The sequence below is a fragment of the Camellia sinensis genome, chromosome 6, assembly GCF_055761805.1.
Source record: "Camellia sinensis isolate YWXY chromosome 6, ASM5576180v1, whole genome shotgun sequence".
NCBI classification, from domain to species: Eukaryota; Viridiplantae; Streptophyta; class Magnoliopsida; order Ericales; family Theaceae; genus Camellia; species Camellia sinensis.
This window is the reverse complement of record NC_138966.1, coordinates 64,128,395-64,153,853: the sequence shown is the minus strand read 5'-3', so window position 1 is coordinate 64,153,853 and position 25,459 is coordinate 64,128,395. Positions and strand designations below refer to the sequence as shown.

Genomic DNA, 25,459 nt, shown 5'->3' with positions numbered 1-25,459 from the left:
CCAGGGTACACCATTGAAAATCGAGTGCTTAAGTTTGAAGGGAGATTGTGCGTGGCCGACGTCCCAGAGTTGAAAAGGAAGATTTTGCAGGAAGCCCATAGCTCCAAATTTGCCGTTCATCCGGGAAGCACCAAGATGTACCAAGATGTGAAGCGGAGTTTCTGGTGGTCAAATATGAAAAGAGAAATAGCCGAGTTTGTATCCCAGTGTCTATGTTGTCAGCAAGTGAAAGCAGAACACCAGAGGCCAGCAGGACTTCTTCAACCCTTGTCAATCTCTGAGTGGAAATGGGAACATATCTCCATGGATTTTGTGATTGGTTTGCCGAGGACGCAAAAAGGTATGAACTCAATTTGGGTTATAGTTGACAGATTTACTAAGTCAGCACACTTTTTGCCTGTCAAGACTACATTCAATGCTGACCGACTTGCTGGACTGTATATGAATGAGATTGTGAAGCTTCATGGAGTGCCGATGTCCATAGTGTCAGACCGAGATTCAAAGTTTGTTTCTAGATTTTGGCAGAGTTTACAAAGGGCTTTGGGAACCGAGTTGAAGTTTAGCACAGCATTTCATCCCCAGACCGATGGACAAACAGAAAGAACGATTCAGGCACTCGAAGATATGCTCAGACTATGTGTGCTAAATTTCAAGGGAAATTGGGAAGTACATCTACCGTTAGTAGAATTCGCTTACAACAACAGTTATCAAGCCAGCATTGGCATGGCACCGTACGAAGCTTTGTATGGAAGGAAGTGTAGGTCGCCGATATGTTGGACTGAAGTGGGAGATAAAGCCTTGATTGGTCCCGAACCAGTTCGAGTTACAACCGAGAAGATTAAGCTCATTCAACAAAGGATTAAAACCGCACAGAGCCGGCAGAAGAGTTATGCCGACCAGAGAAGGAGGGAATTAGAATTTGAGACTGGGGATCATGTATTTTTGAAGATCTCGCCGACGACAGGGGTTTCAAGATTTGGGAAAAAGGGTAAATTAGCACCTCGATATATTGGACCTTTTGAAATTCTTGAGAAGGTCAACCCTGTTGCCTACAGGCTTACCCTACCGCCAGAATTAAGCCAAGTCCACAACGTGTTTCATGTTTCGATGTTGAGGAAATATATCCGAGATCCACTGCATGTGATTGATTATTCTGAGAATGTGGTTAATGAAGATTTAGGCTACGAGGAAAAGCCGATGAGAATTATTGACAGGCAAGAGCGGCAGTTGAGAAACAAATCGATACCAATGGTAAAGATCGAATGGGAGGGGCATTATGGCAAGGAGGCTACATGGGAAAAGGAAGAGGAAATAAAAATCCGTTATCCGGAGTTGTTTGTAGAGCAAGATAACTAAAGTTTGGAGACCAAACTTCTCTAAGGAGGGTAGACTGTAGTGACCCTCATTCCTCACCTTAGCCTCGGGCATGAGCATTTGTATAATCTTGTTTTGCTAAGTTGCAGTAGTGAATTTTCTTGACTTGTCTTAACTAGAATGAGATTTTTGTCTTGGTTGGTACTTACGTGAAATTTACTTGTTGAGTCTTGTTCTTTTCTAGTGAGTCTAGCCGAGGTCACCTTAAAGCCAGAACCATCTTGAAACCACTTTGGTTAACCTCTACCTTCGTCCTGGCATATTGGCTGAGATGTCATTTTCTAGGCCGAGGTGTATCATCAAGGCCGAGAGGTGTATCAGCTAGGTCGAGATGTTATCCTTGAACCCAAGTGATCTTGTTCCGGATTGGTGCGACCTAGACCGAGGTGTGGCACATCTAAGCCGAGGTATGGCACAGCTAGGCCAAGTGTTGTCCGTCCTAGCCGGGATCATAGATACCTCACCTACCAGAGCCGATGTTTTCACCCGATGTCAGTACCTTGTCAGAGTGCCATGCCGCTTTACTTGTTGAACACCATTTCGCCATACTTTGTCTGGTCTGTCAGCCACCTTTTCGGGGAGAACCAACCAGCCGTTGCCACGTGTCCGAGCCGAGTGTTAAATCAGCTGGCAGTGGGTAGAACCTATCGTTTTGTATCACATCTTTGCCTTGAGAGAGAGAGAAGCTCTAGAAGGAAGAAGGAGTTTTAGAGTGAAGGAGTTTTAGAGTGAAGGAGTGGATCTTCGAGCTTGATTCTTATAGATCTAACCGTTAGATTCGTGTATTAAGGTTAGATTCTTGACCTACTCTTGTTGTTCTTGTTAATCATCTAGCTGCATTGCATGATCGAACCTGATTTGCAAGCCATGCATTGATTGAAAGTTTGGTTTTAGAAAGAGAAAGTGGTATTCATGTGTTCTTGAATAAAAGCCTTGTTTGATCCGAAAGTTTGCATTAAGATTCATGCTTATGTGTTTGTTTTCAGAAGATCTTCGAGTATGGGTACCCAGGTCCATGTTTTTAAATTCATAGCATGAAGTTCTAGATTTCGTAGTGACAAGTTAAGATTGAGCATTCATGTGTTTCATGTTCTTCATGTTCTTCAGCAGAGGGAAACCCAGATTTTCCCGACTTCATTTCCTTGAGTGTGGCCACCGAGACCACACCTCGGCAAGAAGGTGTGGGACCTCGGCAATAGCTTGGTTGGTACCCAGCATGTTTTTCCCGAGAGGAGAAACAGTGTTTTGTCTTGGTTCGACTTAGTTTTGAAGGAATGCCGAGATCATTTGCATCCATGAAAAGCTTGTTTGAAAGTGCATTCAATAGACTTTGCCATGTGTTTGTAGGACTTGGACTCTCGCTTGACCCCGACGTTGAAGAACTATGTGAGTGGTATTTTTGATAAAGCTACGTTATAAAGTTTTGATAAAGTTTTGCTTTGTTTTGAAAAGTATTTGCTAAGCATGAATGACTATCCTATTTGTGTATCAAGTATTAGCTTTGATCTTGAGAATCTTGAAAGTCCATACGTGCTAGGGGACTATAAGCATTTGTAGCACAATCTTGAAAGTCCGTACGTGCTAGGGGACTATAAGCATTTGTAGCACAATTCTTGAAAGTCCGTACGTGCTAGGGGACTATAAGCATTTGTAGCACAATCTTTGTTAATGTCACCCATGAAACTTGAAAGACTTTGATTGATGAAGCTCGATAGATTTGTTAGATGAACTCGATTTATCCCACATTTGTCATAAGCTATAATTATGCATTGTTTTGTTAAAGATCTCGGATGTCATACATGCAAACCCTTTATTACTTGTACCATTCACTGAGTATCCAAGCTCACCCTCTCTATATATATGTAGGTGAGGAGCAAGAAGGCGATGAGGCCTAGATGTGTTGCCGATATGTTTTCGGATGTTTTTGCCGACGTGTCTTGGATTCGTATTTTTGTAACATCTTGAAGATCATGCTTCTTAGCTTATATTTCATTGCGTTTTGTATATGTCGGCTTGAGAAGCCTTTTGGTCAAGATGTATTTTGTATTTCATTTCTTCTTGTACCCAAGTTGTAAGACCTTATAAAGATGTATGCCATTTCATTTGACTTATGCACAGCTCTTATGGACTAATTAGACTTGTATATATTGCTTCCGCACATGTTAGCCCCATATGTAATACTCTGATTGTATGTGAATTTTGAAAGTTGGCCTTCGGTAATCTCGGATTACTGGCCATCACGGCACCATTCTACTAGAGGCGGAATGGGGTCGTGACACTCTCTCTCTCTCTCTACACCAAGCTCTATCCATTTCTCCACCCTACTCCCTTTATTTAGGTAGAGCTCACCGCGAGCTTCGTTTTCATTCGAATAGAGACGGGTTTCAGCTTTATCTAAGTTTCATCCATGTTTATCTAGTCTTCTAGTTTTGAAATAGGGATATTCTATACTCTTTTATGATATTTAACTTAGCTATTTGATTGTCATAAATAATATCGTGATTTTGTAGGATTTTGAACAAACTTAGGGTTTTGGTTTAAAATCAAAAGAGGGGTTTTCAAATGGATGTATGAAAAATGATTATGAGAGTGGAAATGCGGATGAGTAGTGGCTAAAGTATTGATTTCATACTTGAAGATGGATTTTTGGAAGAAAGAGGTGTTTTGCCCTAAATGTCTCAAATATTTATTTCGTATAAATAAATGAAATTGGGGTTGGAAACATGAAACTGGATGGATATTGATATAGATGGTAGAGTTTGATATGCATTATTACTCACCTCAAAATTTGAAAAGTTTATCTGTATTGGAGATTTTATATTTGTTTAGAAATATCTGTTTTGGGCTATCGGTGGATGATAGCTATGATTTTTATAGAAATTGCACGAGGATTAGATGAATTGAAACTAATTTCTCATCTATGTGCATTGAATATTGTTGCCCAATTAATACATTGCAAATGTGTGTGATTTTGAGAAAAATTGGTGAAAGTTAGAAAGAGGTGTGCACCACCAAACTAGGTTAACCTATGTGTCCAGTGTGAAAGTCCTGAAAAATGCGCGTATATATGGGTGCTGATTCCCGCAGACAAAATATTCATAAAATCGCAATAGTAGCGCTTGTATAGGCTACGTTTACATGGATACTATTTGACAGTTTTCCGCGGGCAAAATATTTGTGAAAGGTTGTACCAGTCTGAGAATTCCCCCTTGTTTCAAATGGTAAAGGATATGGTTTGAGAATTGTGATATAAATTGAGCATGGCACGATTTTGAGAAAGATATGTAAACTATTTTGACATGAACACTGCATATGCCTTTCACCCTTATATCTTTGTTAAGATTTATATATTGTGGCAGATTATTTTTACTGGACTTTGGCTCACCCTATTTGGGGAAAATCATTTTCAAGTGCGGGTGATATGCCTTCACCAAAAACTTAGCTTGGGAGGACAATGGAGCTAAAGGCTCAATTTTGTTCGTTTGTACAAGCCTAGGGTTTTATTTGTATTAAACTTAAGACTTACTTTTGATGTACGCATGCCTTGACTTGGAAAGATTTAAGCCTTTAGGGCATATGATTATTTGTTTAGCTTTTATCACATTTTTACTATTTCGTAACACATATTGTAGATTCAGGATGTACTATTTATGAATGTACATCGTATGTGCTACCCTTTTGTACAACCGAATCTCATGTATTAGAAGGACATCACACTCTGATTCATATTGTTATTTACTTATCATCTTGGATGATTTATTGCATTTATTTCGGGGCATTACAAAAGACCAAGGTGGTGATAATCATGATCATGTTGTATTAATATACTCTATTTCGTCATCACTTGAAATGTGAAGCTTTGTAAATTTCTGAAATTTAGGAATCACTGTTATTACATTGTTCTGTACTTTGTATCATTGTCCAAGTAGAGAGATTGAACAGTTGTCCCATGTAGCATTTTAGATGGTCAAGATCAATTTTAAACATTGCCATATCTCATATGGCTAAATCAAGAAGGCAGCTTTTTTAAAGTATTTTGAATATTTTGGTATAACTAATTATTTCTTTCTAAGATCAAATGGTGAGAGATTGTTTTTTCACTTTTAAATTCCTTCTCAAATATGTTTGTTTCTTAATTTGCATTAAGGCTAGGGAGAGTTGTCCTTTTATTTGAGTTTTGTAGAGCGTGTAATACAAACAAAATTGTTACAAGTTCTCTAAGAAAAAAAATATTTAAATATATTTTTTCAATATCTTTATTAAAAAATGACATAAACTTTATAAATTTCAACATGATACGTATAAATTATAAATACATTTTGATCCTAACATTATTTATATCATGCTTTAAATACGAACAAACACTAAATATATATATATATATATATATATATATATATAAGAAAGAAATTACACAAACAAGTCAAACTAAACGATAGAATATGTGTTTCTCTCATATATCTCCCCTGAAATATGTACATGCCAATTTTCTAACCAAATAAATATATATACTTATCCCGTGTATATATAAATGTACTTGCCAATTTTTTAATCAAATGAAATATATATATATATATATATATATATACTTATCACTTATATATAAAGCACCTTTTAAATGAACATTTTTGTTATAAAATGGATAAATTACACTTTTGTGATCACTTACCTCTCCTGAGGGATTTCTGACAATTATAGAGACATTTTCTGTGATTTTAATAATTACACTAAGCTCGCTTACCTTTAAAATTATTATCAAGATTCTCTCATTATTAGACTATTTAATAAAATTTGCTGATGTCATACCAAAAATGACGAAATTACTCATTAATTATTTTATTTATTTAAATGAGAAATTTCACTTACTTCCCCTGAGTTTTGTATGTATATTATCAAAAATCTATACATACTTTATTGTTATTTAATAAATTTTTTAAATTTCATACAATATTAAATAAAAATTTTATATTGACAAGACATTGTTAAATCGTTCATTGCAACAAAAAAAAAAGATAAATTAAATTTTTATTGATAACATACATAAAAATAAATAATTATTCTAAAATTAATGATAGATAACATCGTAATAATTAATTAAATAAATTATTTCACACCACATAAATAACCTAAAATTTATTATTTTAAGAAATGCATTTATTTATTTTTTTAAAATTAAGTTCAAATAAATAGATTTTTTTTCCAGCAATTTATATTACTTATTTATTCATATGTAAAAAAATTATTATTTTATATTTTCTCAATCATATATTATTCTCTAATTTTTATTGATGCTTTTGAGTCATTAAACTTTTATTCAATGCATATTTGAAAAAAAAATAATAATTAAACTTTTATTCAATGCATAATTTTTTATAAAAAAAAAAAAAAAAAAAAAACCGCATGTTAATATTTCTTACATGATTACAAAAATTAAAAAACAAAAATAGAAGTAAAAAAATTTAATCACCTCACAATAAATTAAAATTACTTAATAGGGAATGAAAGATCAAAAATCATTTGAGAATAATAAATAATTTAAACAATTTTTCATTTCTTACACTTAAAATTAAAATTAATCTTTATTTGAATGAAGAAATTATTTTAGAATAATAAAATACTCAATTAATTTATTATGTATGATACTTAAAAATCTATTTCTCTTTTAAAAATCTATTTCTCTATCTTTATTTATCTCATTTAAACTATTTTTATTAAATTAAATCTTAAAATTTATTTCTCAACTTCATTGGTGGTTGAATTTTTATTTTGTTTTTTATAAAAGTTCAAAAACTTGTTGTGAAAAAAAATAGAGTCAAGAAATTACATTTATATTTTAAAAAATTATGAAAAATAAATAATAATTTCATATATATTTAAGAGGGTAAATTATATAACATTTATATTTTTTTTTCTTTAGAAAGTGTTTTATTTTGTTGTTTGTTTAAATTAGTATTAAAGTCAGATTTCTCGGTCTTGTCAATAAAATTATGAGTATTGGATATACGGAAGAAGTAAAATTAAATAATTTAAATAATAACAATTGGCTATAAATAATAATAGAACAAAATAAAGGTGAGAAATTAAAAAATAAAGTAAAACTTTAACCATTAAAGAATGTGAGAAATTAATTTTAAGATTTAATTTAATAAAAATAGTTTAATTGAGAAAAACAAAGATGGAATAATGTATTTTAAGTATCATACAACAAATTAATTGAATATTTTAGTATTCTAAAATAATTTCTCCATTCAAGTAAAGATTAATTTTATTTTTAGGTGTAAGAAATGAAAAATTATTTGAATTGTTTATTATTCTCAAATGATTTCTTGATCTTTCATTCCCTATTAACTAATTTTAATTTATTGTCAGGCAATTAGATTTTTTTTTACTTCTATATTTATTTTTAATTTTTTTTTAATCATGTAAGATTAACCTTTTTTTTTTTGTTAAATATGCATCAATTAGAAATTTAATAACTCAAAAGATAAAAATTGAAATTTGTTAAATATCTTAACAATTTAGGGATAAATAATTTTCTTAGATATAAATAAATAAGTAGGACAAATTGCTGGAAAAAAAAAATCCATTTGTTTCAACTTAAAAAAAGAAATGAAAAAATAAATTTAAATAATAAATACATTATTTATAATTGATAAAAATAACGTCGTTTTATATGGTCCGAAATAAATCTTATAAGTATCGCATTAATTATTAGGATCTTATTCTAACTAAGGTCAATTACACTGACATCCCTTGTGATTTGGTTCAATTACATCTCACCACCTAACGTTTTGAAAATTACATTCTCACCCCTATAGTTAATAATCTTATTTCACAAATCTCCCTACTTATATAAAAAGCAACAACTCTTAGTAGAAAAATAGAGGAAATTATACTGAACACAAACCCTCCTACTTATATAAAAAGCAACAAGTCGTGGTCGAAAAACAAAGGAAATTACATTTAAAAAAAAAATGTAAAGCAAAGTAAGAAAAGAAATAATGTATGAGTTCAATATTTTCATTCCGTCTAAATAATTGCAATGACATTGGATTAGTGTAATTTTCAAACATCAAGGGGTGATATATATTAAATCCAAACCTTAGGGGGTGCAAGTGTAATTTACCCTTTAAACAGTTTAGGTGTTAAGTTAAAATATGTATGGATCTTTAATAACATATATGCAAAACTTCAGGGAAAGTAAACGAATTCTTTTTATTTAAATAGCTTATTAGTTCAAAGAGGGCAATATTGTCATTTTGGATATAAAAGTAACAACGTTTGTGCTAAGTTAACAAATTGGAAGAATCTTGATAAGGAAAACTACAAGAGATTTATGTAATTATTGAAACCATAAAGGAACTTCCTATATTTGTCAGATACCTCAAGGGAGGTAAGTGTAATTTACCCTTATAAAATTAACAAGTACAACTCTATGAGAAGATCAATGATTTTCCTTGGACCATAACTGTTGTTGTTGTTTTTTTCTTTTTCTTTTTCTTTTCTTTTTTTTTTTTTGGTGGATTTATTTTTGTTATTTGTAGTTTGTTGTTTAGTTGACCCTTTAAGGTCTTGTTATTTTAATCTTGTATATTGTTTGTTTTATTTTAATATAACTGATTTTCCTATTACCAAAAAAAAAAAAAGTACAACTCATATATCATCAATTTTTCATTGAACGTTTTTATATCTAAATGTCAATACAATGCTAAAATATAAATAAATAAAGGGAAAATTATCTAAAATCCCTCCACTGGACTGTTATTTGGTAAAAATGATAGCGTAATTTATTTTGATTCATAAATCTCTAAAAAAGAGACGCATAATTAAGAACAAAATTTCTTGGACAATATTATCAAAGTACAATGTCTAAGGAAGAGATGCATAATTGGATAAGGACAAAATAAAATATCTTTTTTTTTTCTTTGATAATATTGCCAGAGTTACCGTGAACTAGAATAACATGTTATTATCAAACAAAATAACGTGATACTATTTATATCAATTTCGACGGTAATATATATATATATATATATTTAAAATTTTCATAATCAATATAAATCTTAATTGATAGATCTTGATAAGAAAATTGTAAAAATGCTAATTTTATTAAAAACCAATATCTAGATAAAAATAATATTATTTTAAAATTTAATATTTTGATAATAGTTATATATTTTAAACCTTTCAAAGAAAACTTTTTATGTTTCTTTAATGTATTAAAAATTTTGTTATGAAGAAATTTTGACCAAATTTTCTTAAAAATAAATCAAAATATTAGGAAAACAGAATGTAACAATTGTTAACTGAAAGACGATACAACGACAACAGCCATAGTTGACGGGGTAAAGTTCCCAGCCTTCTTTTACCTGTTTCCTTGTTCGCTTTCCTTATGTCTGTTGGTGTATTTTTTTTATTTTATTTAATTTAGCCTTCAATTCCAACAACCATAATAAAGCTTTCTAGAAAAGGCCATTCTCAACTTTCTAGTACAGAAACTAACTCATTAACCACTGCACCTACAAATTTCCAGCTCATCTAATCATATTATACACACCGTGCTATACCAGAGACCCCAAATAATCTATTAATTTTTTTACAAATTGATAAAATATTTAATAAATTATTTAGGGTCTATAACATTTTCCAATACACACCACCACCAACTTTACTTTCAGTCTACTTAAAATGACACCAGTGATTGAAAAGATGAAAACAAGCTTGCTGTTAGGGCCTACCTCACTTCCTTCACATATACCCACCCAAAAAAGGAGATAAACAACTCAATGAAAGAGAGACTTTGGGACATTTAATGGATAATTGCACTTTGCCATGGTTGAACCCGACAAATATATGTTGTTGTTCATCATTACAGTTCCAATCAGACTTCAATCAAAAACATGGTAGGGGTTAGGCACTGGACCTGCATATCAATTGCTCAAATTTCCATCCATGCGCGAGGGTAGCAGTTTATATCAGTCATAAAGAGCCTTCATAAACACACTATCGCAATAGTTCAAAATATTCATCCATTTCTCATGAGGTTAATTAATCACTAACAAAAACAAATATATGGTAACATCAAAATGATCAAACTTCACAGATACATTATAGTTGGACTTGATAAATAAAGTGTCCCAAATTCGCATTTTATTCACCTCTTCCTTGAATCACATGTCAGTTCATGTGTCTCTTCTCTGTATCTTCCTGCTATTCAGACCATCATCTGAACATTCAAGAAATGCATATCCTTAACTTAAACACACACACGCACACGCATGCACAAACAGAGATAGAAAGAGAGAGTTCCTGATTAGTCATGTTTGCTGACCTGCTCTGCCAGGAGCCATGTAAGCAATGCACTGTGTTTGCCTGCTTGCACATCCCTCTCATATTGTCAGTCAAGAGTAGAAGTTTCGCATCAAATTCATCAAGCATTCGCCACTTCTTGAATATGTTGAGACTGGCTTTTACCAGGTGGAATAAAAATCAGATCTTCCCAGCCGGAGTTCTTCTCACTCATCTGGCATCAAACAAGGAAAGTAATAGCATGTTCACAATAACTTGTCCGTATCAAGCAAAAAGAATGACCAACTCAACAAATCCAGCATTCAGATCCTCTCACCTCCATTTTTTTAAGAACATCTTCCAAACTTCCCACCTGTAGAAAGAAATAAAAACAATGACTATGCTAACCTTACAGCACGAGTTACAAATTAACCCCACATTTTAGTTAAAATAAGGAGAGATAAATAATTTAAAAAATTAAATCTCTCAGAGAAAAAGCCATGATTCAAAGCATGAAACCTGAGCTAAAATTTATTCTAGGTCTTTTTTCTTGTCAAATTAAGAAATATTCTCTAGATTTCTTGAATCTTCCGGAACATACTTCTGCAACTCTGTTATACTGTCAACTATGAATTGAAAATAACCAAGTCCAACTCGTACATGATGCATATGAATATCACATAGAAGGGTGATAATCGAACTTTAGATTGTCCATCCAATTTATTTATGTCAACATTTCATAATGATTCAATCATCCTAACTTACTGCATCACATATTTGAGATGGGAACCATCATATGTAAGATTCCTGAAAATCTTAAAGGAGGTTTTATTGCCAGAGAAATTAGGCTTCTCCCATGGTGATTTACAGCACCCCATTGGTAATATGAAAAAAACGTACTGGAAACAACCAAACAATTTTTTCCATAGCACTGCCCATTTGAAAACAAGCATAGATATTTCCAAGAGGGGTTTTTTTTTTTTTTTTTTTAAATTGCCTTTTTAGCCCGAGTTTGGATATTTCAAAAATTGGTGCATCAGTGTGGTGCCTAAATTCACTTTTTGCCACTCTTTATCATATCTCAGAGTCGAGCATTGATTTTGACAGACAATTGTAAAAGATTTAAACATGACAACTGCACAACCATATCAATACAACAATTTTGGTGATCTGTTATTGTCCATGTTCAACTGTCAGGATGCCAATCATTGATAAAGAAAATGATCCAATAAGAATGTCGTTATAACAATATGAAATAAATTTATCAAGAAAAACTTCTGAAGTTAGGGAGAGAATGAGCTGCTACTCCGCACACACACAAGAAAAACCAGATCTGCTAAAGCTGCAATTTCAGAGTATTACTCCTAAAACACACGCACACATGCACACACGCACACACACACATGCGTGTACCAAAAGAAAAGAAGGGGGTGTTATGATTAGGCGTTGATACCATGATGTGTTGAGAAACACCTGGTCCCCTTGATGCTCTTGAGATTGTTGACAGTTCCTTTTCTATGTCTTCCTGTCTCAGCCACAAGCACAAGATAAAGTCACACACTCATAATTGCATCTTCTGAAGTGCTGAATTCTAAACAACATTACATCTCTATTGTGTAAAAGACAAACCTTTCGGAAATATATTGGGCAGTAACGTTTGTTTCTCTTCTTCACAACCAGAAGGTCTGACTGGAAACATAAAAAAACAATTCTTTTATATGAGTGGGCACACGTGCTCCCTGATAATTGGAGGTTCCAAAAGCATATATGATCTCACATTAATCATATAGGCACATGCACACACATTAGCTCTATTTATCAACACAATTCCAGAGATGACATAACTAACAATTTTAAAATAAATTATATTTCATAGGAGGCAAAATAAATGCAAACAACTACATCACAAAAAAAAAAAAAAAAAAAAAAAAAAAAGCAGGAGCTTATGGGGCAAAAGGGCCACCTGCGCACCAAATAATACACAGATCCAGAAACAATATTTCAACCCCATTGAACTGATCAGTAACAGCTACTAATCCTAGATTAATATTTAAACCAATCAGTATTTTTTCAACCTTTAGTTTTGACGTGAAGGGCATTGTGGATAGAGCATATTGTTGAAAGTGTGACAAAATATCTCATACAATGCCAGTTATATGTAACCAGAATTATATTAAGGGTAAATTACAAATACACCTCTTGAGGTTTGCTTAAAATACAAATTGTCCCTTGTGGTTCTAGAAATTACAAATGCATCCTTGTTAGAATTTATAATTTAATAAAATTGACAGAAAAAGTGAAATTAACTATCCTCCTATACAACAATGAAATTACTAGAACTATTAATTGAAATACATTGTTGGCATCATTAAAAACTATTAATTGACTTAATGGTTGAGTAATGAAAGGAGTTATTTGTTATGCGATTGGAAATTTTAAGAGATGAGATGTAATTTCAGAACCACGAGGGGGGCAATAATTTGGGTTATTTACATAGAGACCCCCTAAACTTTTGAGAAATATCACTTTGACCCCCTGAATTGTAAAAGCTTACAAACGGAATCCCCTAAACTATTGACATGTTTTACTTTGACTTCCTAAACTATAAAAGTCTACAAACGGATCCCAAAACTATTGATGTGTTTCACTTTGGCCCCTTCCGTTACTGCACCATGAGTTAAACCAAACTTTTGACCTTTGTTAGACGAAAATACTCTTCACCACTGTATATATTTACAATTCCATTATTATTGTTTTTTTAAATATTCTTTGTAAATATATTTTGTAGAAAGAAAACTAAAAAAATAATAATAAAAAAATAAAATAAAACTCATAATATATATTTATAAATTAGTTAGTTTGATGAATGCTTACCTTGAAATTCATGCATCCCAAAAATTTCCTTCCAGGATTATTCTCTGTGAATTCAGTTCTCAAAGGAAATCTCATGCCACAGTAGCAGTACACATCACCCAAGTTTTGTGGTTGTTGGCAACTGGATGTGATTTTCTACTTGTTTGAGATTGTGTTACTACAAGATGCCATTTTTTTAGTGTTTGGGAAATTATAGAGAGGAAGAGGTTCAAGGAGAGGCACTGGAGGGAAATTGAAAGGAAGTGCTACCGGGTGTATCATATAAAGTGTTGAAGGGTATTTTCATCTCAAAAGTGTTAAAATTTTGGTTTGACTCACGAGGCAATAACAGAAGGTATCAAAGTGAAACATTAGGGGGTTCATTTGTACGCTTTTATAGTTTATGGGGTCACAGTGATACTTCTCAATAGTTTAGGGGGTCCATTTGTACACTTTTATAGTTTATGGGATTAAAGTAATACTTTTTGATAGTTTAGGGGGTCTCCATCTAAATATCCCTTAGTATTTTAAGTAAACCTTAGGAGGTGTATTTGTAATTTACCCTTGTATTAATTGAAGGGTCAAACACCCCTAAGCTAACCTTCATGCGCGCGCGTGTGTGTTCTACATTAATGTTTGGCAATGCTTTCAACATAATTTCTGAATCGTCAAATTCAGTCAGTCATTCAATATTTTTTTCCTTGGGACAAAAATCATATCTTTTAATTTCCATCAAAAAACTTCATTCTGGTAACAACCTAATAATGACCTGTCACATATTGTTACCCTTAAAATAGTGACAGGCAACACATTAGGCACAGTAGCCATGCATCATGACATGATTATCTGAAAGCAAGGAGAGGAATTATATGTTATTTAATAATACACAGGCATACCTGGAAAACTGGAACTCCATCAAACCCACTCTTGCCATCTGAAGCTTTCAGCTGGCAAGCATGAAAATTAAATGTGAGCCAATTGAGTACTGCAGGTGACAAAATTAAATACAAATTGAGTAATGTCCAGATCCAGCAAGTATGAGTTTCGGACTCATTTGATGTTGGTAGCTGAGGTGCACTCCGGTCAGAAATTCCCTTTCCAAGAATACATACAACAGGTTAAAACTTACTACCACATGACATAAGACACCACAATTTGTACCCCTTTTTTCAATACTTCAAAACCTATCAGAATATGGATGACATTACATGAAAGAAGACAAAAAAATATTGAGTAGAAGATTGGAAGGATATGCCCAAAGTCATAATCCAAGACCGGCAGAAAGGGCCCCTAAATTACAGAATGTGGGAAGCTCCTGTCATAACAAATGTCAATGCCACAAGAAGCCTACATAGTGGAACAATGTACTTACTGCATCCAATAGAACATCTATTTGTTCCCATAAAATAGATTCAAAATGCCAAAATATGTTGCTTTTTGCAAACCTGTTGTGCACTCAAGGGCCAGCTATGTCCCTAAGTTTAAGAAGCAACATTAAGATACAAATTTATTTAAGTAAATAATTGTTCATTAGACTTCAGCAATTCCATTTAGGGTTCCATCATTTGCACTAAAGATTTATCTCAAAAGTGATAGTTCTGATTTTGAGTCAACTAATAGTGCAATGCTCTTAAGAAGCCCTCAATTAGAATCTGGATGGCAGGATTGTTACACCAATTGTACTTGTGTTACTCCCCTTTTGGCGTACATTAATATAAGACCTCTTTAATTATCAAAAAATTGTTGGAAAATTATGCATTCCATATTATAGCATTAGATCAAATCATTCTTCTGATCACACCTGCTCATTTGCTAGAGTATTGTCCTGAGTAATCTTCAAATTAATAGCGTTGACTTCTATCCACTCCAAAAATACATTATTTATGTCTGTCGCATCAATATTTTTAATTCATATACTCATTCAAATAAACTGAAATAAATAGCACTTCAGTGATTAGATTGGAGTGAAACCAGAGATAGATATGAAACCATTGGATGGTTCATGACTTGATCCAAGAGATTTTGTAAAAAGGAAGGATGACTGTTGACTAAAAAAGGTAAATTTTTTATCATTCCTCTAGATCTTATCATCATAAATTTTCATTTTCCTATTCCAGAAAAATAAATAAATAAATAAATAAAAATATTAGAAAAAGCATATTTTCTTGCAATAAATCACATCACACGATCATTACTTTAGCCGATCATCAAAATTACTTGACAAGAATTAGCCTAATAGTAGAAGTTCTACTAAAAATATCCTTTCTAATGCAATGCCATAATTGCTATTTGTCATTTAGCACTTGTTTCGATATCTTACAACAGTGATGAATCAAACTAGTTTGGAAGAAACCTGATTTAGAGCATAGCAAAATGATAAGCAACTATGTATCTGAACTTTTCATTAGCATAAATTCACATAGGACTATAAGGGATCTTCTCTTAATGATGGGATATTTTGAAATATAAGAACAAAGAACAAGCCAATATTTTGAGTAAGGATAAAGATATGCAATTTCAAAGAGGGCAACACCAGCAAAAGATCAGCTTTACCAAATACCAACAATGCAACTTTTGCCAGTTTTTGAACCATTTACAAAAAAAACTGGTAAAGGACTGATGCTGTATTGCAATCAATTATAAATTGAAATGACACTAGAGTACTGCCAATACAGCTACCTCCTCAAACTAGAAAACAAATTAATCACACACCTCTAATGCATTCTTTATTTGAATCGGATCTGGTAAAAACCGAAATGCAATTCCTTCAACCTTCAACATATAGACCTATAAATTGAGGAAAAGGAGAAAAAGCAGCAGATCATGTCAAGATGCTAACAAGTAATGGCGAAATCAAATAACAACATAAATAAAATGTAAATAATTTGATAGCCAAACCGTGGTTAATTACTAAAAATAGAGCACGCAGCTCGTGAAGTTTAACACTTTATCCATAATCAAAGTAACTTGCTAAACAGTAAATATTCTTTGATAAGTGGGGAAAAAAGTCATCTGACGTTTAAATAAAAATATATTATTATTATTATTATTAAATCAAATTGTGAACGAAATATTAAATTTTTTTTCTACCCTTTTTTCACATGAGGGGGCCTGAGTAAGACCAGGAACAGAGAGGGTCAAGAGTGGCTCCAATTGGTGAAAATAAAGCTAGGTGGATGGAAAGGTCTTTTGATGAAGGAGAAATTGGGGAGGCTATTTTTTATTGTGAAAAAGATAAATCTCTGGGTCTAGATGGTTTCTCTATGAAAGTTTTCCCAGATTGTTGTGATATGGTGAAAGGAGACTTGATGAGAGTCTTTGCATAATTTTTTGAGAATGGAGTGGTGAATGCAAGTACAAAAGCAATGCTCATTTGCTTAATTCCTAAAAAAGACAAGTCTCTAAAGATTTCATGATTTTAGGCCAACCACCTTGGTTACATCTTTATATAAAATCTTGGGTAAAGTGTTATCAAAGAGATTGAAGGCAGTTTTGGTGGATACTATCTCTTTAGCTCAAGGAACTTTTATTGAGGGACGTGATTCTGGATGTTGTGTAGGCTACGAATGACGTAATTGAAAATTATATAAGATCAAACGTGGAGGGTGTTATTTTTAAAGTTGATTTAGAGAAAACATATGATCATGTGAATTGGCAGTTCTAGAATTTTGTAAAATGTAGAAATGGATTGGGAAGAGATGGAGGAAATGGATTCAAGGTTGTTTGTCTTCTCTTGTAAACTGTCGATCATTGTTAATGGTAAGACAGGGAAAGTTTTAAGGCATATAGGGGTCTTAAGCAAGGGATCTGTTATCCCCTTTATTGTTGACTTTAGTGGCGAAAATTTTGGGTAGTATGGTAGATAGAGCTAGAATGGGTGGTTTGGTGAATGGCTTTATTATTGAGAGGGAGAGGGTGTCTTTGTCCCATTTACAGTTTGTAGATGATATTATCTTTTTCTCTTCTGGGGATGGTTCTAAGGTAGTGAATTTGCTTTCGTTGCTAAGAATTTTCGAGATGGATTCAGGCCTTAAAGTGAATTTGAATAAAAGTTGCATTGTGGGAATTAACATCCAACATGATAGAATCAAGAGGTTGGCGGGGTTTCTAGGGTTTTCCATTAAGAAAATTCCGATTAAGTATATGGGGCTTTCTTTGGGTGGGCAATCCTCAAATGGAGTCATTTTGAGCCCCAATAATAGAAAAGATAGGTAAGAGGTTGGAAGGTAGGAAAAGAGCCTTATTTTCTAGAGGAGGTGGAATTATACAAGTTTACAAGGGGCATAACCCAAGCTATTCCTACAGACAAAACAACAATCTACTGCACCCCCCCTCCCCCGGGGGGGCGAGATAGGGGGAAGTGGAATTACATGGGTACAATCAGTGTTGTGTAGCATTCCCCTTTATTATTTGTCAGTGTTTAGAATTCAGGGTGGGATAGCCATGAAAATTGAAAATTTGATGAGGGGCTTTCTTTAGAAGAATGGGTGAAGGGAGAAAAGACTACTTGGTAAATTGGGAAACTATTTCTCTTCCTAACGATAAACGGGGATTTTCCATTGAGAATATAGTGGCAAGGAATATTGTTGCACTACTAGGCAAGTGGTTATGGAGATTTCTCCTGGAAGGCAATTCATTATGACACTCCATATTAAGAGTAAATATGGGATTCAAGCAAATGGTAGGCCTCTTTTTATGGTTAATAGGGTTAATGGTCGTGTGCCATGGAAGCCAATTTTTAGAATTTTTCCTTTCTTTTCTAATTTCATTTCACTGAAAGTAGGTAATGGTGAGTACACTTGATTTTGGGAGGATGTTTAAATGGGGGACTCCTCATTTGATGCTTTGTTTCCACATTTGAATCGATTGACACGTCCGCATGATGTTTCCATTGTGACTACGGCTCATTCCTTTGTAGTTCTAATTTCTTGGGACTAGAACTTCTTCAGAAATCCTAATGTTTGGGAGACTCTTAAGTTGATTTCTTTGTTGCCATGCTTGATAGTTTTTCCTTGAGACCAAGTATCAATTACCAATTGGTGTGCTTTCTTCACTCTTCCAGGTTCTTTTCATGTAAATCCTTTTTTGACAAAATCCTTGATACCTCCATTGTTTATTTCGTGTTTCAATTTAAAAGAATTTGGAAAGTGGTTGTGTCTATCAAAGTTAATGTTTTCATGTGGACTGTGTTTCATGGAAGTATCGTGACTAATGACTCATTAAAAGAAGACCTAAATGCAATCTTTGTCCTTAATGGTATATATCATGTGCAAGAGGAAAGAGGAATCTTTGGATCACTTATTTTTGCATTACTAGGTGGTTTTGTTTTTCTAACATCGCCTTTTTCAATTGGTGAATGTTTGTTGGACGGCTCCGACTAATTGTATCCAAATGATTTAGATTGATTTTTGGGGTTTTGGCAGCCACAAGAAAGCTAAAGCTTTGTGGAGTTGTTATCACCTTCTCTTTCTCTGGGTGGTGTCGTTGGAACGGAATGCTATGATTTCTAAGACAAATCTATGGAAATTGAGTCTTTACCAGATAAAATTTAATACATGGCTTCTTTTTGAGCTTCTGTTTCCAGTTCAAGGGATTCCTTTCTTTTTGGTTTCTTCACATCGGACAATAGCGTGTGATGTGTAGTTTTTGGGGTCTTGTTTTTCTTTTTTCTTGTGACTTGTATTGTGGTGGACTTCTTGTCCTCTTGATTGTACTTTTTTAATCTTCATATTTACTTTTCGTTGCTGATATAAAAAATAAATAAATAGGTGAAGAAAACGTGGAATGATTTAGCAAAATATTGTATTTTAAACAACTATTTATAAAAATACAACACATTTGAAGCTATTTAGCAAACTATTTTGAAATCACGATTTTAATTAATATTGCATTTTCAAGTTGCAATTTTGCATTGAGTTGGCAACTTCACAACATTGCCAGCATGGTGAAATTGATATTTTAAAAATAAAATCGCCTGTTGAAAATGCATTTTCACCTATCAATGAAATCGCAAGTTTAACATGCTTACAAATTTCATTTTTAGATAAGATAGAATGATTGAAAAAGGAAGGTTTAATTTATGGATATAGTGAAATCATATATTCAACCTTCACTTTTACAAAAAAGCAATCTTCAATCAAACATAAGTGAAATTTATGGATTATATCGTGAGAATCAAGAGAGAAAGATTCGGTGAAGGACAAAGTTTGACTCAATTGCATAGAGAGATTGTTCCACGTTTCATACAACAACAAAAAATATATATATCAACACATATATACATATATTTCAGTAGCTATGCTGAGATATATACATCAATTGCTGTGCAATATTTATGAAATAGCAGGTTGTAAATTCAATTTCCTGTATTTCTTAGTGCCACACCAGATCCTATGCCAAGTTGCCATGTGACCACCTCACCATGAAATCAAGTGAAAATGTAATTTCAACATGAAATTTCAAAGATTGTTGTATTTGTTGAATAGTTCCCAAACTGTGGTACTTCTATGATTAGTTTTCCAAAATACAATATTCATCCAAAAAGGCCCGGTAATGTGCCATCTAGAGGCCAATCCAATAACTAGTTTTAAAAACCAATCTCTGACTTCTAATACTAAATTTTCATTTAATCAGCTAGCTAATGTCAGCAGTCGTATGTAGCATTATGAAATCAAAATGCACAAGTAGTGTCAGAAATAATTTCTTATATCATTCTCTAATCAGCTAATGTAGTTTACAAAATCCCCAAAACGGTCAAAATTTTCAAATGATTTCCTTTGCTCGTCAAGATGTTGGCCCTTGTGATTATCTAGAATGTTTATAAACACTCATAGCACTGTAAAGTTTAAACCTAATGCCATTTCTAGCTAAACTTTTTTCATATTTGTTCAGGTTAGGGTATTATATCCTCGTGCACCAATTATGTATACAAGTTAGGTATTTGTATTCCACATAGCAAATAGCAAAGCAAAAACTAGAATTAAAAAAAAAAAGTCCCAAAGCAGTAACCTGGTCAAGTGTAATAGGAACAACCCTAGCCTTGCTTCGCAATTCCCTCTTCCGTGACTGAACCTGAAAAAAGTGACACATTCAAAACTAAAACAAATCAATTCAAATCCAGTAAGAAATAAATTATGTGTAATTAGAGAGAGAGAGAGAGAGAGAGAGAGACTTGAGCGAGAAAGGCTTGGGCGTCTTCGTGGCGAAAGCAAAGCAAGCCAATGGATTTGAGGGAATTGGGATCAGAAATGAGCACGAACTCGTTGTTGGAGTTGCTGACGGTGTATACAGACGTTCCGGAGAGAGTCTTCGCCACGTGGTCGGTGCTCAGAAGAGCAACATCGAACGCGTGCTTTCCCTGCTGCGACTGCGACTGCGACTGCGACTGAGACTGAGACACCGACTCCGACACAGACGCAAAAGGTAAAGAACAAAAAGAAGAAGAAGACGACGGTGGTTGCCGCCAACGCTTCTGCGCCGCCGCCGGCCGAGGCCAGTTGGCGGCGAGTTTCTTTGTGTCGTCGATTCGACTCGCGAGTTCGGCGCCGAGTCGGAGACAATGTTGGTGGATAAAGGATGATAGAGAGAGAAGAGGATTGGGGGTCCCTAATGAAGGTTTTGGAGACTCCATTGGCACCGAGACAACACAGCCGGAGGAAGAAGAAGAGAAATCAAAGGACCAACTGGTTTTTATTGTGCACTTGTTCGACTGATTGATACTATGGGAGTTGTGGAAAAAAATTATAAAAAGAAAACTGTTTTGAAAATCTAAAAATGAGTTTTATAATAGCATTAAATTTTGAATAATGCTTGGGACCCCTTTTGGGGGTCATCCCCTCACCCCCTTTGTCACGTGGCAGGGGGTGATTGGTGGCGCAGAAAAAAAAGAAAAAGAAAAAGAAAAGGTAACCAATGAGAGAGAGAGGGGGTCAAAGGGGGTGGGGAGAAAAGGGGAGATGAATCATTACTCTTAAATTTTACCTTCCTTTTTTTTTCTCTTTTTTTTTTTGTTTTATTTATTTATTTTTTATTTTATAGAAGTTTTATGGGGTATTTTTTTTAAGGTCCTTGATATTATGATTTTATAGTATAAAGAATATCAAATATTTTCATGATGTCTAAGGTCCCTCAACATCAATCCAGAGAAAATTAGCCTAGAGAAAATTGGTCCAGAGAAAATTCAAGTCAGAGAAAATTAGTCCAGAGAAAATTGGTCTAGAGAAAATTAGTCCAGATTTCCCACTGTAAATTTCTCTGCCCTTTTTTTTTTTTTTGAACATAAGAATTCTTCTACCTCAACCCACTTCCTTGCTTAACTGAAACACTACTCTCATTTCCTTGTCATATCTTATTTCATTCTTTTCCACATATCTGATACAGAAGAAGTTACTACTATAAAACCAACAAAAACAAATATATGGCGGAAGAAAGTACTCCAAAAGAAAGTGTTCCAACAAAAACAAAAATTTTGAAACAAGTTCTGAAATCCAAACCAAACATAACCGAATTTTGCAGCCATTTGATGCATTTGTGCAGTAGCCAATGTGTTCCGTAGCCTCATGGACCAAACAAGGAACCGATAATCTGTTGGCCCCAAAGAAATTTGATAGCATCAAAATGTGTTTAACCAATCATATTACTAGCAACTGCTGCACACACGATGCATGGAAAACAAGTGCCCTATCAAACAAATGAATGAGCGCAATTATTTTATGTGTGATAGTCATGATCCTATAATAAAAAACATTGACACAACTTTTCTCTAGTGCCGTCACTGCAAGGTGAGCACCAATGAAAATTTTCTATTCCTTAAGAGACTTTAAAATGTTTGAGCATTACATTATCAAAAAACCCAATTTAACATGCATAGCTCATCTATTTTCCATTTCAACTAAAAACTAAATGACCCATCATTCTTAAATTGCACATACCATATCATTGAAGATGGTGCCTTGGTGAAACATTTCGTTTTCATTAAGAACTTCTAACCTTGCTTCAAATAATTCGACTGCAACAGAATTCATAGAACCCCATCTAAAGTTGAAGTCCATCCTTTGGACAGATTACAATCTCAAACTTTATGTTCTTGCATAATTTCATAACTAAAAAACATTAATGAAAACGAAAATTCAGAGAAATTTGAATTTCTCTGGGTTGAATCCAGAGAAAATTCAAATTTCTCTGGAATCTAAAGAAATTTGAGAAATTCTTGGGGCCTCTGCTCATGAGTTGTTGCCTTCGACACTTCTGAGAATGCATCAAACAATAAAGCAGCAGACCAGCACCGGAAACATGGACAGTCCAACGCCGGAAACAAACTCCCACCTCTTCACAACAACCTACACAACGTACCCCAAATCAGCGGCACACGCAAGAAGAGGACTCTCGGAAAAATGCCATTGGCACCGGATTTTGAGAAGCGACGCCATAGCCAAGCTTCCATGCACCATTGAAGCACTAAGCATTGCCTAATACCTTCACAGGTAGTGCACTACCAACACACCACTAGTGAAATAGCTCCATCAACCGAAATACATCATCGGCTGGACCAATAATTGCTGACAAAAAGATCTCGGAAAAACCCACGGTAACCAGCAAACACTTGACGTCGGAACTGTAACAGAACCAGTGCAAACCAGAATACGTAGCACCGGCAACAGAACCAGAGCAGAGCTTGTTGAGGAAGAGGTCGTAGAGGAGGGTGGAGGAGCAGAGCTTGTTGCCTTGGATCTGGAAGACAGTGGGTGAGAGGAGAAGAGAGAGAGAGAGTAGAGTAGAGACAAAGAGTCAAATTTCTCTGATATATGTTTAGGGACCTTAGACATCAAAAAATAATTTTGTGGATCTCTTCTATTACGAAAGTGGGAGAGGGACCCTAGACCAATTTTTCCCAGTTCTATTAGAGCTCTCTATCATATTTGTTATAAATATATGGGTGGAAGTGTGTCAAGTGGTCGGTGTAAATGAAAAATTATGAAAATGTAAGTGTTATTTGTATTTTTTTTTGGTCTCAATAACTTTTTTTTTTTAATTCCCACTTATATGTAATTTCTCATACATTTATTACATTATCATTGTCCATTCTTTAATTGCTGTCACTCACCGTCTATTTTAATAGTAATTTTTTTATTTTTTTAATAAAAAAATATATAAAGAAAATAAAGAGAATAATTTTTTTTTACTTTTTGTATAATTATTTTACTTTTTGATCTTTTGACTACTATTTAATGTTATCAAACTTACCCTAAAATGTTCAGTCAGCGAACAAGAATCCAGTGAGTCTTTCCTCAAATTTTGCCAAAATCATGAGGGTAAAATAGTCAAAAGGCTTCACATTGCACCTATTAGCGGGGAACTTCTATTTTCACACATCATTTTCTCTTTGTGTACATCACACTTAGTTTACATACTAAAAAAATTGTAAATATTTAATTTTGAGGGCTACTATTTAGCACTTCACTTCTTACTTTGGACACTCCATTTCTTTAAATCTTCACTTATAAACTTTAAAACCTTTAAAATTTCTCTTATTATCCTAAATAATATTAAAATTATCCTTCTAAAATTTTACATCCACTAAAATGCACATCCCTTAGCACACCCTTAAAAACCATTCATCTCTCAAAACCCTAAAAGTTCAAATTTGAATCTCCACTGTGGAGATCTCCCCGTCAATCAGGTTTCTCACTCTCATGGCAATAGCTGTAGCTCTCTTTTACTGTGAATCTCATAGGAAGAAAGACATGTTTCACAAGTAAAAAGGAGCTTATCTATTGATCTAACACTCATCTTCACAAGTTTCATGGCGGTCTCTCTCTCTCTCTCTCTCTCTCTCTCTCTCTCTCTCTCTCTCTCTTAATCCATTAAACTTTAAGTAATCCCCTTGTTTGGACTTGTGTTCCAAAACAAATAATCTATGTTCAGGCCTGTGTTGCAAAACAAATGATTGATGTTCGGCTCTGTGTTCCTAAAACTTTGAAAACATGAACTCCTGCATATGTGCACAAGTTTGACCCATCAAAATTTAAGAAATTCCATTGTTCAGACTTGTGTTCCCAAACAAATAACCTATGTTTGGGCCTGTGTTGCCGAACAAATAACTGATGTTCGGCTATGTGTTCCTGAACCTTAGAAGATCTAAACTCCTGCTTGTTTTTGAAGTCAAACCATTTTCACCAGTTTTGTCTGTATTTCAGAAGAAACTTACCATTACAAGGCCAACCTCCTCCAAGCTACAAACACTATCCAAGTTATGAACCTCCTTTGAGCTTACATTGTTGTACTTCATTCGTCTCATGGAATTATGGTTGCCGTATAAACTTTCACTCATTGTCATTGCCGAAGAAGTGTGTATAATTGTTGGCTACATATTTTGTATAAGCCAATTACAATTTAACGCGTGGCAGAATAAGGGCAATACGGGAAGACTATTCAAGTCTTCGATCGTAATCATACACGTGGCAGTTAGTATTGGTTCTTACAAGATCTACGTAGCACTGGATCAACAAAGAGATACAAAGTGATGTGGCTTCAACGGTTACTCACATTCAAATTCAAAATTCGGGAGGGAAGATTAACTGCATATGGTATAGTGGAGCTAACTATAAGGCAACATGATCAGTGATCATGGAGGAGCGGTTCGATGGTTAGAAGTGCAGTTCGATTGTCATGACCCGAACCCGCCCCCGTGGGTTAAGGACATAGCCGGTTAGTAATCATGAGATTACCTACGGCCTCAAACCAAAACAAATGTATTTTTAACAGAGATATTGGGGGCCAAACGGAAGCGGTTCAAAACTTTGTCCATAGAACTGTGCTTACATGGCATATCCATACAACCAAGCACATATACATTAATAACTCACAACAAAAATGCAGTAGCACAAGTTCTGTACAAACAGGATCATCCAAAACTAAGTCAGCCCATGACAACTATATACAGACA

The 25,459-nt window shown here is 33.9% G+C and overlaps 1 protein-coding gene across 4 annotated transcripts; it reads right to left on the bottom strand.

The window, feature by feature from the left end:
- Positions 1-10,386: 10,386 nt before the first annotated feature.
- Positions 10,387-21,270, bottom strand: LOC145788610 (protein TIC 22, chloroplastic-like). Of its 4 annotated transcripts, none has more exons than XM_082873914.1 (9): positions 20,687-21,270; positions 20,524-20,586; positions 16,228-16,302; positions 14,412-14,462; positions 12,292-12,351; positions 12,116-12,187; positions 11,000-11,035; positions 10,706-10,897; positions 10,387-10,600 (listed from the first exon to the last, which is right to left on the bottom strand). In XM_082873914.1, the coding sequence occupies exons 1-8, from the start codon at positions 21,143-21,145 to the stop codon at positions 10,805-10,807; spliced, it is 909 nt and encodes a 302-aa protein (XP_082730040.1). In that variant the 5' UTR covers positions 21,146-21,270; the 3' UTR covers positions 10,387-10,600; positions 10,706-10,804. The 4 variants fall into 4 exon arrangements, with proteins under 4 accessions (XP_082730040.1, XP_082730041.1, XP_082730038.1 ...); XM_082873915.1 differs by having other exon boundaries at positions 10,387-10,581; positions 20,687-21,265; XM_082873912.1 differs by having other exon boundaries at positions 14,412-14,609; positions 20,687-21,245.
- Between the last annotated feature and the right edge of the window lie 4,189 nt (positions 21,271-25,459).

Coding starts and splice junctions, on each gene's coding strand:
- LOC145788610 (XM_082873912.1), bottom strand. CDS start 21,145: ATGGAGTCTCCAAAACCTTCATTAGGGACCCCCAATCCTCTTCTCTCT. Junction 14,610..16,227: donor AAATAAAGAATGCATTAGAG/GTGTGTGATTAA, acceptor ATTCTTGGAAAG/GGAATTTCTGACCGGAGTGC. Junction 10,898..10,999: donor ATGTTCTTAAAAAAATGGAG/GTGAGAGGATCT, acceptor GTTTGATGCCAG/ATGAGTGAGAAGAACTCCGG.